At 36.1% G+C, this 16,702-nt stretch overlaps 1 protein-coding gene across 1 annotated transcript; it reads right to left on the reverse strand.

Moving 5' to 3' along the window:
- Nucleotides 1-8: 8 nt before the first annotated feature.
- Nucleotides 9-11,810, reverse strand: capn2a (calpain 2, (m/II) large subunit a). Its single transcript, XM_079854943.1, has 21 exons — nucleotides 11,466-11,810; nucleotides 11,119-11,188; nucleotides 9,112-9,230; nucleotides 8,430-8,563; nucleotides 7,498-7,666; nucleotides 7,302-7,385; nucleotides 7,075-7,160; nucleotides 6,812-6,880; nucleotides 6,562-6,722; nucleotides 6,149-6,318; nucleotides 6,031-6,042; nucleotides 5,539-5,750; nucleotides 4,087-4,123; nucleotides 3,378-3,443; nucleotides 2,945-3,002; nucleotides 2,790-2,854; nucleotides 2,640-2,708; nucleotides 2,479-2,557; nucleotides 2,170-2,286; nucleotides 1,072-1,130; nucleotides 9-982 (listed from the first exon to the last, which is right to left on the reverse strand). Exons 1-21 carry the CDS (start codon nucleotides 11,700-11,702, stop codon nucleotides 959-961), a joined length of 2,097 nt encoding a protein of 698 aa, XP_079711069.1. The 5' UTR covers nucleotides 11,703-11,810; the 3' UTR covers nucleotides 9-958.
- Nucleotides 11,811-16,702: the final 4,892 nt, after the last annotated feature.

A 16,702-nucleotide genomic window follows, 5' to 3' on the forward strand; every position in this document is an offset into this window, starting at 1 on the left:
CAAGAGCATGTTATAATAAAAGATAACTTTATTTGTTTATCTAAAGCAACAAGGCTTTGTATTGTACATTTTTAAATTCCAAATGGTACACAAGGAAATACTAATGCTTGCAAGACAGTACTAAAAAAAAAAGAGTAAATTTGGCTTCGGACAAATCTTGAATTTCATTCCAAGTATAAAGTTCACAAACATTTTTATCTTAGCACTATAAATTATCTACAAACTAAAGTTTGAATAGAGTATGTGCATTAAAAACCACATAAATCAAAATGATAGTTTTGTGGCTTTTAACACCTGAATTGACTATCAATAGCAAATCATGGTTCCTTGTGTGATAATGTGGCTATCTTTTTTTTTAATGGACAATCCATAAGATATGTTCTATTCAAATTTCAATAGGAAATACATTAACATAAAAAAAAAATCCTGTTTGTCAAGTGCTTTCATCAGGTCTGTAATTGGTTGTTTTTAACATTTTCTTACAAAAATGTGAGCAGTGCTTGCTCATACAAACAAGATGCTAGGGTGTTGTGGGTCATTGCCAGAGCATTGCTATGCAGTGTCTAACATGTTGCTAGGTGGTTGCTTACTGGCCACTTCCAAGTTTGGTACAATAATCTGGCCCCTATATATGGCTTGACATGTCTGATAACTTAAAATAATTGCAGAATTCTCCTCAACAACCCACACAATTTGGTCTACCAATCACATCAGCAGCAAAAAAGAAAAAAAGAAAAAAGAAAAACAGTGATGCCTTGCAAGCACCACAATAAGAGAAAAGTTCATTACAAATAAAACAACAGCCAACTATACTTGTTTCTTTGTAGCAAAGTACAATGGACACATTTACAAATTCCAGGTGGCCCACTATACTAATTAAGCATTTATCTATATGATTGTTATCTGTGTAAGGTAACTAGTACAATGAAAATGTAATTCATAATAATCCTCTGGCCCTTTAAATCATAGCAAATGACAGCCACTGAAAGAGAGAAAAAAGAACCATATAAAACGCAAACACAAAATGTATGAACATTAAGATATACTACTAGATTGCAAGACATTGCGTACCTGGAAGAAGTCCAACTCAATGAACCCACTGTCGTGTGCATCCATCCTCTTGAACACTTCTACAAAAAGTTAAACAAAAATGTTTTTGTGTCAATTTGCTGTTGAAGTTTAATTTATAAAAACAGAAAGGAATATAATCACATTACATAGTATGAAAGAAAAATTCTCCTATGGACTACTGAATTATTGTAAACATGCTGCACATACAAGGTGGTAATGACACAGAATGATAGTTTTTCAGGTCATTTGTATGCAGAACTATTTAAAGTGCCCCTATTATGATATTGTTCCTAGTTTTGTTTTAGAGGTCTCCTACAATAGGTTTACATGCATCATATGTCAAAAAACACTTTAATTTTCTCAATATACATTGCAGCATCACCTTTTTTCTCACAGAAACGCTTCGATGCCCCACCTGTCTCAGAGCCTACTCTGCTCTGATTGGTCAGAAGGCCCAGTCCGTTGTGATTGGTCAACCTTTTACAGCACATGTCCCAATCGGAACGGCTATTACCGTATCTGAATTTAAGCTCCAGAGGCTACACACAGGGATATGAACAGTTTTTCGATTTTAACAGCGTCTTCTCAAAATGTAAACAATATGAACTCTTCTAGGCCTCAGCTACAACTACAGGGCTTGAGGGCGGGTCAAAGTAGATGTTGTTTGTGGGCAGCCAATTAAGAATATAGACTGGCATTATTCAAATTTGTGCAAACTCACATAGGTTCATGCAGCGAAGTAAGACTGGGATTACTGCCAGCTTGTTTCAGAATTGGTTCTTTCTTTTAGGAGACAATAACTTTATTTGTTGTGCACTTTGAAACTTTAAAAATCTGCAGACCTTTTACATTGATAAACAGCTAGGCTATCTTACACACTACATAAAAGGTAATATTCGAAAAAGTATAATAGGGGCACTTTAAAGTTTCACTTAAAATCTTTAGTTAAAAACATAACTTGAGACAATTCAGAAAGTATGTAGTAAAGTGATATACAACTGTAATGCGGTCAACAAACCTCAAGTACTTTATAGCCATACAACAACAAAATAAAGAACCGATCTCATCCAATCAGAATTAAGAAATCACTGCTCTTACTGAACATCATCTCCAGGCGCATCACACAGGACACAAAGTTATCAAAGTCGATGGTCATGTCTGCGTCTCCATAGCGTGCAGCCAGACTCTGATGAATGCAGTCATTCAGAGAGAATCCTGTGAAATGATTACCAAAAAAATCAAGTTACTTTGATAAACTCAAAGTTTGTTTTGCTGCTTGCAAATAACTGCGGCTCATATTGTGACTTTCAGGAATATACTGACTGCCATGTATCAGAATTAATTTAATCCTTCTTTAAAAACTCATTTTAAAATTAAAAGTTGAATTAAAGTCAATGGTCAGCGTACCTGCTTCTTTCAAAGCCATTCGCATCTCTGGTGTACTCATACAGCCGGACCCATCCATGTCATTCTTCTTATAAATGCCCTAAAAATGGATGATGAGGATGTTACCCCAAGAGAACTCATGAGAAGCAAAAGTTTCTGTGCAAAATTTGAGACAAACTGACCAGATACTTTTGAATTTTCTTCCAAAGAGTGGCAAACTCAGATAATCCCAGTTTACCATTGCCACTTTCCTGCACTAGAGTTAAGTCAAACTGATTGTGACACTCATGATTTAACAACAACTGCCTGTTGGACTATTTGTAAAAGGATACATCCATGAGGTTCACCATGACTCTACAAGTATCCAAACTGAAACCATCTGTCTTTATATCTGTTCCTGTACAGACAAGACAAATTGTTTACTAAATATCTGTATAAATATGTTTTTATTTTATTTTTTATAATAATGTACAAAGAGAATACTTACTTTTGGCGACTATTTTGTTTAAAATTGTTCGCAGCTCAATGGCAGAGATCTCCATGTCCTTAGATAAGAGCAAATATTGTTACATTTGACATGTAAAGTAATCCATGAGCATAAAGGCCCGTTCACACCAAGGACAATAACTATAACGATAAAGATAAAAAGTATTTCTAAAAATCATTCTACATATAAAAGAATAGCAGAGTCAACGCCACAACTATAACGATAACGGCACAGAGGGACAATATTGTTTGAATCATAATGCATTCTGCTTTAAAAAGCTTGAGCATTTAAAGCAGCAGATGCCAAAACTGCAGCGTGCGCTTAGAATAAACAGAACAATATTGTGCGCTGGTGTGGATGCTATTAAGAGTTATTGTTATAGTTATTGTTCTTGGTGTGAACAGGCCTTTATGCAGGGTCTAAAATAACTCACATCTCCAGCAAGTTTAGTAAACAGCCCTCTAAAGCCAGCATCAACCTCATCTTCAGACACTGTGTCCTGAGGAGACAGAAAAGAGGGTTATTGATGATATTCACAGTAATAAATGCCATTATTATCCACATTTTTCCTGAAGAGCCTCCTGCGTTTTGAATTATGGGTGACACTTCCTGTTTGAAAAATTCACTAAGATTCTCCCCAAATCCTCACGTCTCTTCCAGGTTTATCACACGGATGCTTTAAAATGTATCTGTCTCCCCTTTTCACTTCTAATCCCTATTAGCAGTTCTGGAATGTTTCTAAAGCAGACAAATCTGTCAAAATGACAGTGAACACTTTGAAACATCACTCAATGCTAAAGTTAATGAACATTTTTGATTAAGATAATGCATGTTACATAATACAGACATTACTACAGTAATATTTAACACATCCGTTATTGCTGCGGAAAAAATCAAGCTTTTGTGGTAATTCATGGTCTATTGAAAGTAATTTGTTAATTCTTTAACACTTTTAAGTTTTCTTTTAATGTACAATGGCCGAAGGGTGAGTAGAATAATGTCATTTCATTGCACCCAGTTGATGCTGTTTTGTTTAAGCTTATTGCGTTTATAGAGAGGATTGTTTACAGTTTAACAGAAGTTACTCCCATTATTCGCACAGGAAAAAAGTGTAATGGGACAGAAAGGAAAATGAGACTTACATCTTCTATGTTTGCCTCTACAGGGTCATCACATTGTCTGGAGGAAATAAGAGAGACAGGGATAGTAGATAAACTCCCCCCCTTCAAAAAATCGAATGACAATATAATAAAAATAATAGGGATGCACCGAAATGGCATTTTCGCTTTTTGTCCGAAAAAGAAAAAAGGCTGAAAATGCCGCCCCGCTCTTCCGTGTTCAGAGATCAGTTTCACTCTGGTGCAGCATGTTTGCTTGTAACTTTGAGAGTGGCTCCGCTTCCGAAAACACACAAGTTTGAACTCGAAACACAAGTTTGAACTTGAACTCTGTTGTGTGTGCGCTGTGCTCACTGTTCTGTCAGTGTTGCCAACTCTCGCGAGACAAATAAGCAACCACAGCTTCAAAAACAAGCCTAATATTATTATATTATTTCTTATCATCAATTTTATTTCTCATCATTAAATGAGCCTGCAACATATTAAACTGAAACCACTCTGAGTTTGGAAAGCAAAAACAGATGTCATTTTGGAGTAGGTTTGGAGATAACCAGTGGCCTCCAGATGGTCTCCCAGCAGCTTACATTATTGTCAGTTTAGTTAGTGATTAATTTACAGAAAAATAAAAGATAAAATCTATGCTTTCATATCCGAAAACATTAGTTTCGTCTTACATTTCATAATAAGCTCAGTGCCGACTTAGTGAGTTTATTTTCGTGAATTGGAATGTGTGCATAGGATTGTGGGTGATTTAAGCCCGTGAAGGATACATCCAATGCATCCTTCAAAACAGGCTGTGAAACAAACAAACGCTGCCTTCCAAGGATCCTTCAAAAAATCTAATCAAAAACAGAAACCGAAAATTTTCGATATCTGTTTTCAGCCAAGTGCATTCAAAATTTTCGGTTTTGGCCCAGAATTTTAATTTCGGTGCATCCCTAAAAATAATAATAATTTACATATAAATAAAACATATAATGTAAATAATACAATATAGGTTTCATTTTCCTAAATGGCTTAAAGGGTTAGTTTACCCAAAAAAGAAAATTTTCATTAATTACTCACCCTCAATGTTTTTTTGCGCAAACAAAGCACTCAGGTTGCTTCATAAAATTGAGGTTTCTGGCATCACATGGATTATTTTAATGATGTCTTTCCTACATTTCTGGTGCTTGAAAGTGTCAGTTGCGTAGGCTGTCAATGGAGGGACAGAAATCACTTAGATTTCATCAAAAAGATCTTTATTTGTGTTCTGAAGTACGTTGTTAAAACGACATGAGTGTGAGTAATTAATAAGGGAAATTTTCATTTTTGGGTGAACTATCCCTTTAAGACCGTTGAATTATTGAGAAAAAAAAGGTCACTTGTAAAGTAATACAGTTTTTGTTTGATCACATGTTGAAGACACTACAAGAACATGATCTTATTAAGAGCTTATCAATCATTTTTGATTCAATAAAACAAGACAGTCCTTACTGCATCTCAGACTGTTTCTCGGAGAACACACGCACACAGAAGTCTCCGTTCTTGTGTGGTTCGAATGTGGAGGGGACGATGAGATATTCTCCAGGAGGAAGTTTAAAGCGGGTGCTGACCTCTCTCAGGTTAATAAACGTCTCAGATCGAGCTTTCTGAGCGTGACTCAGGAAATAATTCTTATCCAGATGAACTTCCTTTTGCCCATGGAACTGCAATGAGGCGATCAAGAAGCAGAGGAAGATTAAACTAGATGTTTGCATTTTCTGAAGAAAATGTGTGTAGGTTTTGCCTGTGCAAAAGTCAATGCTATATTGCTAGGGTGTTGTAGGTGGTTGCTAAGGCATTGCTATGTGGTTGCTTGGGAGTTTTGAGAGGTTGCTCAGTGGTTATTATTGACTAAAAAGTGTATTTGAAATATGTTTACTGTTTCTACTATTTATGTTAATGCTCCACATTTTCATCCTTTTGAAGTTTTTCCATTGTGCTCACCTGTGAAGGCACCTAGAAAGAAAGCAAAAATAATAGGTGTATAAACAGCGCCCTTCACAGGTTGTCATAAACATTACAATAACAAACACATAAACCATTTGTATCTTAGCAACCCCACCTCATAGATGGCATAGCCAATGGTGTGCATGTCCTCTCCAGACTTCCTCATTTTGCGCCGGTTCTTCTGAATCAAGCCAATCACCAGACTGCAGCCTACTTCATTATCATCAGGATCATCATCTTCCTCCTCTAGTTTGATCTTAAACTGAGGATTCATCCAGAAGGTGTCTTTGTAAGAAATAATTAAGATGTCAATTAAAGCAACTGATTACATACATACAGTACAAACTGTGCTTCTAGACATTCTGTAATCTGCCACTGACAGATAGTCCCTCCCCGAACTCACGGCATTGGTAGAGCCGATGTTGTTATGCCACGCCCACTAAAACATATTGCAATTCCATTTAGTGCAAGTAGTGGTCAGGAAATTACACTTCCCCTTTAAGGTCAAAGAAATATAAACATACTTACATGGATGGTTCCTGCATCCACCAGCTGTAGAGCCTCTTCTCCAGGTGCCATCGAATTTACATGCACTCCAGTGTTTGACAGAGTCTGAGGACAGCGTGTCTGGTGTCAGAGTGCAGACCTCTAAGCGGGTATAGTGCCTCAGAAAATCTGAGAATGACATCCTGCACAAATGCAAACAGGAAGTGAAGAACTATTTCAAGAAAAGCTTTGGTGATGTGGTTATATGGTTTATAACTGAATTTGATTTTACCAGAACTCTCCATCTTCTGCCTTCACAATCTCACGTTCAGATGGATCGACAGCGCTCCACTCAGAAGAGCTAAAATACACGGTGGATAGATATAATTAAGTAATAAGGTTAAGCAACATTGTGAATATTCTACTGTATAATGCTATAAATGCTCAATTTCAAGCTCATGCATCAATATAATATAGATTTTAATAAATTAAGTTATGATTTTAATAAGTTAAGTTATAAATAAATGTATCTTGTATTCAATTATTTGGTCTTACTTGTCACTCCAGGCCCCCGTCCATTCCACCTGACCCCAAGGATTACGAACTCTGACCAGCTTCTCCTTTCGACCTCGATAATTAACCTGACAAAATTGTACATAGATTATACATATACAAGTTTACTTTTAGTGTATGTCATCTTTCACTAAGCCAATGCACAGGGAAATGTCTGAATTTAGTCTAACCCCCACCCCCAAAAGAAAGACACTCAGATAATAAATAACCTCAATTGCCCCAGTAAGAGAGTAAGCATGTCCTTTCACAAGCTTCTGATTAGTAACAGCCTCAGAGTCTGCTGCACTGGAGATCTGTTGGGACAAAGAACTGGTAATATAAGCACTGCATCTTTTTTTAACAGGATTTTCATTTTTTGGGTGAACTATTCCTTTAACATCTTTAGGTGTGCTGAAGACCTCATACATCTATGGAGCATCCCAACAGAGCTCCAGAGTCCAGGGCCTTCCTGATGATTTGGAACATGTTGGATGGCGGGCTTTTCAACTCGTACATTTCTGCAATCCCACCGGTGAAATCCTCAAAACCTTCAGTTGTGGAACCTCCAGAAAGAGCTTCATAACACCCATTCACTCTGAATGAGAGAACACAGTGTCACTCTGAGGGAAAGTGTGCAAAAAGAGTGATATAGACTACAATAATTGTTTACCTTCTGTTGGTATTGATAAAAATGTTAATGAGAATGCGCAAAAATGTGTTTGGATGATATTTGGGTGCTATATGTGCATGACTTACTAGAACACTTACTAGAACACATGACTTACTAGAACACAAAACTGTATCCACATATTTATGATTGCATACAAACAGACAAACAAACAAATAAATATATGTTCTATATACAAATTTGAACGATTTTTATGTGCATGAATTCAGAACATAGTTTTATTAGTAGTATAAAATAAATGTTTTATTCATCAAAGAATCTTTAAAAAATGTATTACGGTTTCCACAAAAAATATGAAGCAGTACAAGCATTTTCAACATTGTGAAATAATAAGAAATGTTTCTTGAGCAGCAAATCAGCATATTAGAATGATTTCTGAAGGATCATGTGAGACTGAAGACTGGGGTAATGATGCTGTAAATTCAGCTTTGCATCACAGGAATAAATTACATTTAAAAAAAATATTTAAATATTTTATTTTATATTTTTTAAAATAAATATTAAAATAGAAAAACAATATTAATGTTTTACTGTATCAAGCACTTTGATTTTGATCAAATAAATGCCTTGATGAGCATAAGACACTAAGAAAACTGAAAAGCTAGACTGCAATTGTGATTGTTATGACACAAGCGAAACATCCCAAACCCAACAAAAGATTATGACTCACTTTGCATAGGCCTTCTCCAGCAGGGCGCTCCAGAACTCAGAGCCTGTGGCGGAGTGAACAAACAGCAGTTCTCCATCTCTAGTGGGCAATCGATCATCCACCACCACATCCACCCATTCCCCATACTGCCACAACTGCAACCATCAAAACAAATGTACTTAAATTATGGAGGAATCACAGCAGATGACAATTAAAATACAACCTCATTACACAGAATCATGAGCCAAAGCACAGTCTCAAAGTCCTGTGAATCATCTCTGGCATCATGATTTAAAAAATACTTAAACTCAGTGGCATGGCAAAAAGTATAATTTAAAAATATAGCAAGCCTGAGCACACAGAGGAACTGAGCATGCACTTCCTCTGGGATCAATGCTGTCCGTCTATTATGAGTCAGTTTGACTTCCTGTCCTGACAAAACCTTTCCACCATTCCAACTCATAAAATCGTGCCAAACTGAGTCTCTGTTAAAGAGACATCATTATTAGACATCTATCTGTCTAATACCTGCCTAGCAACCAGCTAGAACACCCAAGCAACCTCCCAGAACACCATAGCAACCACTCAACACCTTATCAACATCCTAGCAAGGGTTGATTTTTTTTGGGTTGAACAGCCTAAGTATTCAACATATTTCTCTTTAAGTTTAACTTTAACATGCTTTCAAATTTACTTTGTTTACCTGAAAGTGGAAAATTCCTGCATAGTCTTGCCCAAATCCCTGGTTGGATGGGACGACACGAGCCAAAACATCTTCATTGAGGGTTAGTGACGCAATGGCCGCTAAGAGCCAGCAATCACCTGCAGAAAGAAAACATAGTTGTAGTTTTGGAGGTTTTACGAACTTTACCAAAATTAACAGCTGCAAAGGTATTATGAATGTTAAAGGGATAGTTCACCCAAAAATGAAAATTCTGTTTTAATTTACTCACCCTCAAGTTGTTCCAAACCTCTATGAATTTGAATTATGATATTTTGAAGAATGTCGGTAACCAAACAGTTAATGGGCCACATTGAATTCCATAGAATTTTTTTTTTTTATACTATGGAAGTCAATGGAAGTCATCAACTGTTTGGTTACCCATAGTCTTCAAAATATCTTCTTTTGTGTTCAGCAGAAGCAGGAAATTCATACAGGTTTGGAACAACTTGAGGTTGAATAAAGAATTGGTTGATGACAGAATTTTCATTTTTGGGTGAACTTTCCCTTTAACACTCATATTGACATTTTACCAAAGCAGAGACATAAATAATGCAAAGTCATGTGTAAAAGCAGTTCAAAACATTAAGACTTCAAGTCCAAATTCTACATAAATTAAAGTTTCTCCTTTTATGGTGCACTGATGAAAGAAAACCACAGGGTTTTGAATGGCACGAGGGTGAGTAAATGATGACGAGTTTTCATGTTTGTGGTGTACTATCCCTTTAAGACTTTACTTCCCACATGCTCAACTGCAAGCGCTGAGATTCTATCCTCTAGCAGTTTGTTGTAGGCCTACACAGTTTGTCCTGCCCAAATATGTTTTGCATTCCGCAATCTTCACAAAGACGACTCAGTTAAACTAGCTGACTCTGAAATGAATAGCCTTTCAGATTCTTCCCCAACGTGTGTGCTGATTCGGCTTCAGATTGCCTTTAACTAACAGGGCTGAAACAACGGTTTCCTGGGTATGAATCATCTTTCATACAGCTATGACATTATGTTCCTAGTGATACTACCACAACAACACTGAAAGTGTTATTGTAGTAACGGTTAAACTATTAGTCTTAATGGGGAGTTTCCTCAACCAGTGTCGAAACTATTTTAGCACGATTTCCCAGTGCTATGCATTTCATTTCATGCAATAATTTATGACTCTCTCGAGTGTTTAGCGAGGCTACAAGTATTGCATGACTCTTCAATCAAACCTATGCATATAATAAATATGAGATAACTTAAATATACTGAACTAACAAATACACTAAATAAAAATAAAATAAATAATACAATTAATAAAACTTGAATTCATACATAATTTATTTAGTAAAGAAATTAATATGCAGCCAAATACACACACACAAAAAAAGTAATTAAAGTAAAATCTACAAAACATCTATAAAAATATATAAAAAAAAGCATTCATCCACACTTCATCATAATCATACATATGTTTTATAAGATGTTTAAAAAGATAAAATCAAAAATGTGGTGCACCAACTACTAGCACATACGCAGATTCAGATGTAATATAATAGGGAGCCTTGTGAGGCAGATTTTACAGGACTCGTTCCCTGTGTTATGCAATGGTGCGATATCACACCCTGCTTTATGAACACAGACAGAAGATTTCTCCATAAGGCTCAACGGACTAATTACAAGTGAAACACAAACAAACAGAGGAGCTAAAAACAGCAATGGCTGGGATTTCATCCAAAAAGTGCACAAGACTTCTCTGATGTCTGAGTAACTTTACTGGGTCTAATCAGACAGGGGTCTCACTTATTAGACAGCAGTGCAATATTAAAGGGGAACAGAATACTCAAAGACAGTGGGTGTGCTTCTTAAAACGTTTCAACATGCTTAGAGGGGAGTTCCTAAAAATGTAATAGGAAGACAATTCCAAGATAGCTTCATAAGCTATAAGCTCCATTCCTCATAATGAACAAATTTTGGACTGTTATATTGCACATAGCAGTGGTGTTTACTTACCTAAACCTCCTTGGCAAATATCTGTTCTTGTAGCTCCTCCAACAATAAACTCAGGGCTGGAGGTGAGTTCCTGCAGGAAAAGTGAAATAGCATTGACATGAAGTTTTCCAAAAAAAAAAAAAAAAAAAAAAAAAAACCACCTAGCTAGTACTTAAAATGTTAGAATTTTCTATTCAAATACTCATGAGATGAGTCATGTGTTGGCAGACATTGCTTTTTACGAAAAGTACCAAGCGTTTATATGCTCCATGCCACAATGCCAATATAGATAGATAGATAGATAATTTTACCTTGGTATATGATGAATTACTATGGTAAAACTACATGTTGATTTGACAGGAACTCACCCCAGGTCTTTTCCACACAACACCTCTGGTTTTTGACGATCGTGGACCGAGTTCGTTGAAGCCCAGAGTTTCGGGAGCGGCTGGGAATGTTGTATCACAGAACAGCTCCCCGCGGCTCAGACATTCACTTCTCAGACTCTCAAAGTTCTGGTTCAGGTACTTCACGGCATTGGTGTTCGTCCCAAAGCCAGCCGCCAGGGCTCTCTTCTTGGCGAGTGTTGATGCCACGCCGGACATTTTCTAAACTTTTCCCCTGTGCTTCTCTAGCTGTAAAGTGCGACAGTGAAATAGTTCTACTCGTACGCTTTGACCCACTCCTCCTTCTAGCACAGGCGTGGTCCTAAGCCTTTAATTTTAGGGGCCGTTCACACACGCACAGAATTTGTGCGTTCTTTTTGCGTTTAAAAACAGCTGGACGCAGCACAGCTTAAAAGGAGAAGAATGCAGAACGTCTCATGGCGGCTTTACAAAGCTGAGGTCTTGACTACACGCAATTATAGAGGAAGTGGTCTTGCATTTCGTCTGCACTTTTTTTTGGTTTATACCTCAGACCGTCTTGCTGGGTGAATAAAACAAACCTTTTCTGGTCTCCCACCCACGTCAAGCCGGTCTGTTGGCTGGTTTTGTACAGGGGTTTTTGGTCACTTTTTAGCTGGTCAGATTGCTAGTCTCTTCAGTAGGGTTGGTTTCTGAGAAATCAGCCTTGTAACGTGCCAGGTAGTCTACTTGATTCTAATTGGTCAATTATTTGCCGTCCTTCAGGTCATTTATTTCTTTATTATTATTTATTATTTAAAATGTTTGCAGGCTTGGTTGGTTCTCCATACATCCATGGTAATTATCGCTGTATATATATATATATTTTATTTTGGGTTAACTTAATTCATAAAAAAGCGCACTGATCAGCGCGCTACTTTTGCGGATTTGCTCGCTTTTGTTTCATACAATCGCAACTGTCCCCATCTCGCCTGAGTTATCGAATATAGAGAAAAAGCCTTTCAGAGAACTTTAGTAATTAGGCTATTAGGTCTACTGCAATACTAGTGCAATGTTCGTCTAGCATATGCCGATTATTTTGTATCGGGTAACAAGGGGCAAGATTAGTCATTTTGTGAAATTGTTTTCACTGTTTCTATTATAACTATATGCTAATAATTGCCAGATATGGGCAATTCATATTTTACATTTTGTGCTATAACAACTAAATAAGCAAATGTTTCTATTTATTTCCTTTAGTAACACATATTGGCTGATGCATCATCATCCTGAACATGCTAGATATTTTTTGCATCATCTTTTACATATTTGACCCCACAATGCTGCTATTGATCTGAATCAAGTATTCCAGAGTGCTAAGTGATACTGCATATTTTAATTGTATCACAGTTCTCTTTAACTCTTCTGCTCCAAATGATCACAGGGCTGAAGATGAACTGATGAACTGCTGCTGCCCTCTTGTGTTCTTTACACAGCAATGTACACTACAAACAACCATTTCATCAGTTTATAACTCAAATGTTATATTATTGTTCATTAAAACAAGAGCATAGGTTCAATTCTTGATCCAAACATAAAAACTTTAAACTTCCATGCACTGTAAAATTAAACTGTGTTAAATGTCATATATTTATGAATTTAATAATAACATAGCTGAATCAGCCTGACGTTCTGGCCAACATTCTATAATAGCTAAGTTGTATAGCAGTGGTAGGCTACATAGGAAATTATAATAATTATTGTATGTCTGCCAGAGGAAAATAATAGGCTAGTTCTATAAGCAGCAAGCATTCAGAATATTGAACTCATGTCAAATAAGCATTTTAATGCCATCTGATGTTTCTCTATTTTGAATACAACTCTTTGATCTAAAATTACATCACATAACCTAGGCTACTTGCTAGTCTTTTTTTTTTTTTTTTTTGCTCGCCCAAGTACTAGGCCATAATTTCCTCCTTCTTTCCATTAATTTAAAAGCATGTCCAGCAGAGGGAAGTAGAGTGTCAAGCAAACACACTAAAACACCGAGGCAGTTTAGTCATTTAACATATCTGAGGCAACCCGTCTTGTTCTGTGTGGTACCAAAGCCGCTTTAATAATACCATCTCTGGTGGTTACTCTTCACTTCATAAATCACTCTTCTGAGGTTTGATTTTTTAGCCTTTAGATTGGTGTTACAAATCATTGACCAGCGGATGCAATAGGCTATAATATGTTAATTTTAAAAACACAGTAAAATATTATAAAATATAGGTCTACTATATGCTATAGGCTATTAAATGTAGTCTTTAACCAAATTGCGTAAGAATAAACTCAAATTAATTCATTAATTTTATGAGGATTTGTACTATTCTTGAACCTGCAGCGTCGCGAACGGTCACATGACACATGAGAACCAATAGGTTGAGAATGAATGTTTGGTTTCAATATGAAGCAAACAAAAGGCGCCATTTTTAATTGACGGCAACCTGCCAGATGAAGAACAAAAGCTAGTTTAAAGCTAGGGTAGGTAATCCTGTTCAGAAAAAAAAACATTCCAAATTTGTTTAAACTGTCTTTATATACCAATACATAATTAAAATGTAAGTACTCTGAAAAAGAAAGTATAAAAATCGAGTGTCTGTAGACCTCTCACGACTGTTGTAAACACAGGTCATTATTTCCATTCACTCCACCCCCTCCCTTCTGGGCTCCTTCCAAAGCCACGCCCCCAAAACACATGAACGAGCGACGCCAAACGCTCAGGCTCAGCTGAAGACGCATTTATTATTTACCTGAGACGAGCGGAGAGGAAGGAGCGCAGTGCATGCAGTGACATCATGTCAGAATCACATGTAATAAAATACCTAACTTTATCACAATGAATATAAACAAATATGATGGCTTTTAGTACTCACTACTATCAAGCTAGCATATCGATACTGGTAAAGTTTAAAATATATTTTGTTTGATTCGGTAACGAGCTATATTTAGGCTATAGGTAACGAGCTATATTTATAAGGCAAAGCTAGGTTGCATTGATACACGTTTTTCCATTACCATCAGTTAAACTGTGATGAAGGTGAATTTCGTGTAAGAGTCATAACATATACGGTGTTTTGCATGTAAGAGTTTCCATGATGAAAACATTGTTGACTCTGATGAGGACTAACGTTACACTCCGGTGACAAGTACCGCATCCTCGGTTCGAGGACAGGTCCACTCCGGGGTCAGGGACGAAGCAGAGGAGGTCGTTCAAGAGTGCGGGCAGGGTCCGAGGAAGTAGTTTAGCAAAGTAGCAAAGCTGGCATTGGTACTTTTTGCTGCATTTTCTCAGCCATTGTGCCGCAAACTCCTGCTTACTCGGTGTAGTGAGCTGAATATTTCCGGGAACGGTGACATGTGATGATGAGTGCACGCAGGGCTGTGCACGCAGTGGTGCTCGGGCACGAGACATGAAGGCATCTGATTGGTTCTTTACATTCGCACCGAATGGCAGTGATTGGTCAGAGTTTTTACTGTCCTACAGCTGCTACAGAGGTCAGATTTTTTCCATTCCTTTTTCTGAACACATAATGTATTGACTACTATCAGAATGGAAGGACCATTTCACCCAGTATAAAAAAAAATGTTTCTGAACAGGATTACCTACCCTACCTTTAACTGAACAACACGAACAAATATGCAAAATCGTTTTAATTTAGATTTGTGCCCTCACGCATTGCAGACTGCTTTTTGTGGTGACTTTTTCATTGCTTGGTAGTATAAATCATCCACTTTTATGCTAAATTCTCAGAAGCCTGCTGAAATAAGGGTTAGTAACTGTTAAATGACAAAACTTCCTAGTAATGTGATGAAATCCACATGATAGCAGCATAGAAATAGAAAGCAGGCATCCGAAAGTCCCTTGAATTTACACATTCAATCGATTTTAAACCATTCCAATGCAAGGAGATGAAAAAGAAGAATCAATTTGCTACTACAGAAAGGCACTTTTCAGACAGCCTGCAAACAACGAATTGTTTCCTTTCCAATCTTTTTGCGCTTGAACTGACACAAACACACAAAACAAGTATGTGAAAATACCTGTCTTGGCAGGAATTCTCGTAAACACAGTCGGTTTTGACTTAATTGAACGGATTTCTATCATTATATTGGATACGTGCCTTAGGTCTTAAAGTGACAGCAGCCTATAAATACCTGCCGCTGTCTATGTCATAAATGTTCATGAAACAACAAAATATAGCTTACAAAAGAATATTTAATACAGTGAGCACTATAGTGTTATTTTACATTTAGGCCTAATTATTATATTTCTGTACCTGAATACTATTTAGACCTTACTTTATTTGCAACTTTGATATATTGTATTTATTTTTATATAATTTTTTTCTTGCTGATCCGAAAAATTATCAAAAACCTGTGACTCAAAAACCGTAATATGACCCGAACTGTGAGTTTTGTGAGCTGTTGAATTATTGTAATATATAATATACAACTATAATATAATATAATATAATGACAGAAAGGTGCCTATTTGCCGTTACAAGCAGAGTGTGAATTATCGAGGGGTTTGGAGGAGTTTTGCCACTCAGCGCTTTCCATTATCAGCATTGGACTGTATATAAAACATAGTAGGCTACTATCATTGTTTATTACTTCATTATAATTTTGCACATCACAAATACATGAATTTACATGTATCACAATAAATAGTGTTTTGGTGAATCATCTTTGATACAATTCACAGTTAGCTACTGGCGGTAATTTCTTTTATAACTTATCAGTCGTCCCCTCTGGAAAGTCATTGAATAATTCTCATCCTGGTTATAATATAATTTAATATAATATAATATAATATAATATAATATAATATAATATAATATAATATAATATAATATAATATAATATCAATATGTACACAAACTTTTCTGTTTAGAAAGCAGCATTGGGTTATATTATATTATTACATTTAATCAATTATATTACCTTATTATTATCATATAATATATATTATATATTGATATAATTGTATTATTATTATTATTATTATAATAAACTTATATTATATTGTTATATAATAGCCTATATATTATATTACATAGCCTATTTTATGATTATATTATATATTCAATTTGTTTAATCAAAAAATAAAACAAAAACACTTGGATTGATGCAATTTATATGATAAGAGATGGATGATTATTTTACTGTTGAAATGCAGTGATATGCAAAATGACATTTCTTGCAAGCTTCATTTA

The sequence above is a fragment of the Squalius cephalus genome (genome assembly GCF_949319135.1).
Source record: "Squalius cephalus genome assembly, chromosome: 21".
Lineage (NCBI taxonomy): Eukaryota > Metazoa > Chordata > Actinopteri > Cypriniformes > Leuciscidae > Squalius > Squalius cephalus.

Coding starts and splice junctions, on each gene's coding strand:
- capn2a (XM_079854943.1), bottom strand. CDS start 11,702: ATGTCCGGCGTGGCATCAACACTCGCCAAGAAGAGAGCCCTGGCGGCT. Junction 6,881..7,074: donor ACGGGGGCCTGGAGTGACAA/GTAAGACCAAAT, acceptor CGTGTATTTTAG/CTCTTCTGAGTGGAGCGCTG. Junction 6,723..6,811: donor GCAGAAGATGGAGAGTTCTG/GTAAAATCAAAT, acceptor GCATTTGTGCAG/GATGTCATTCTCAGATTTTC.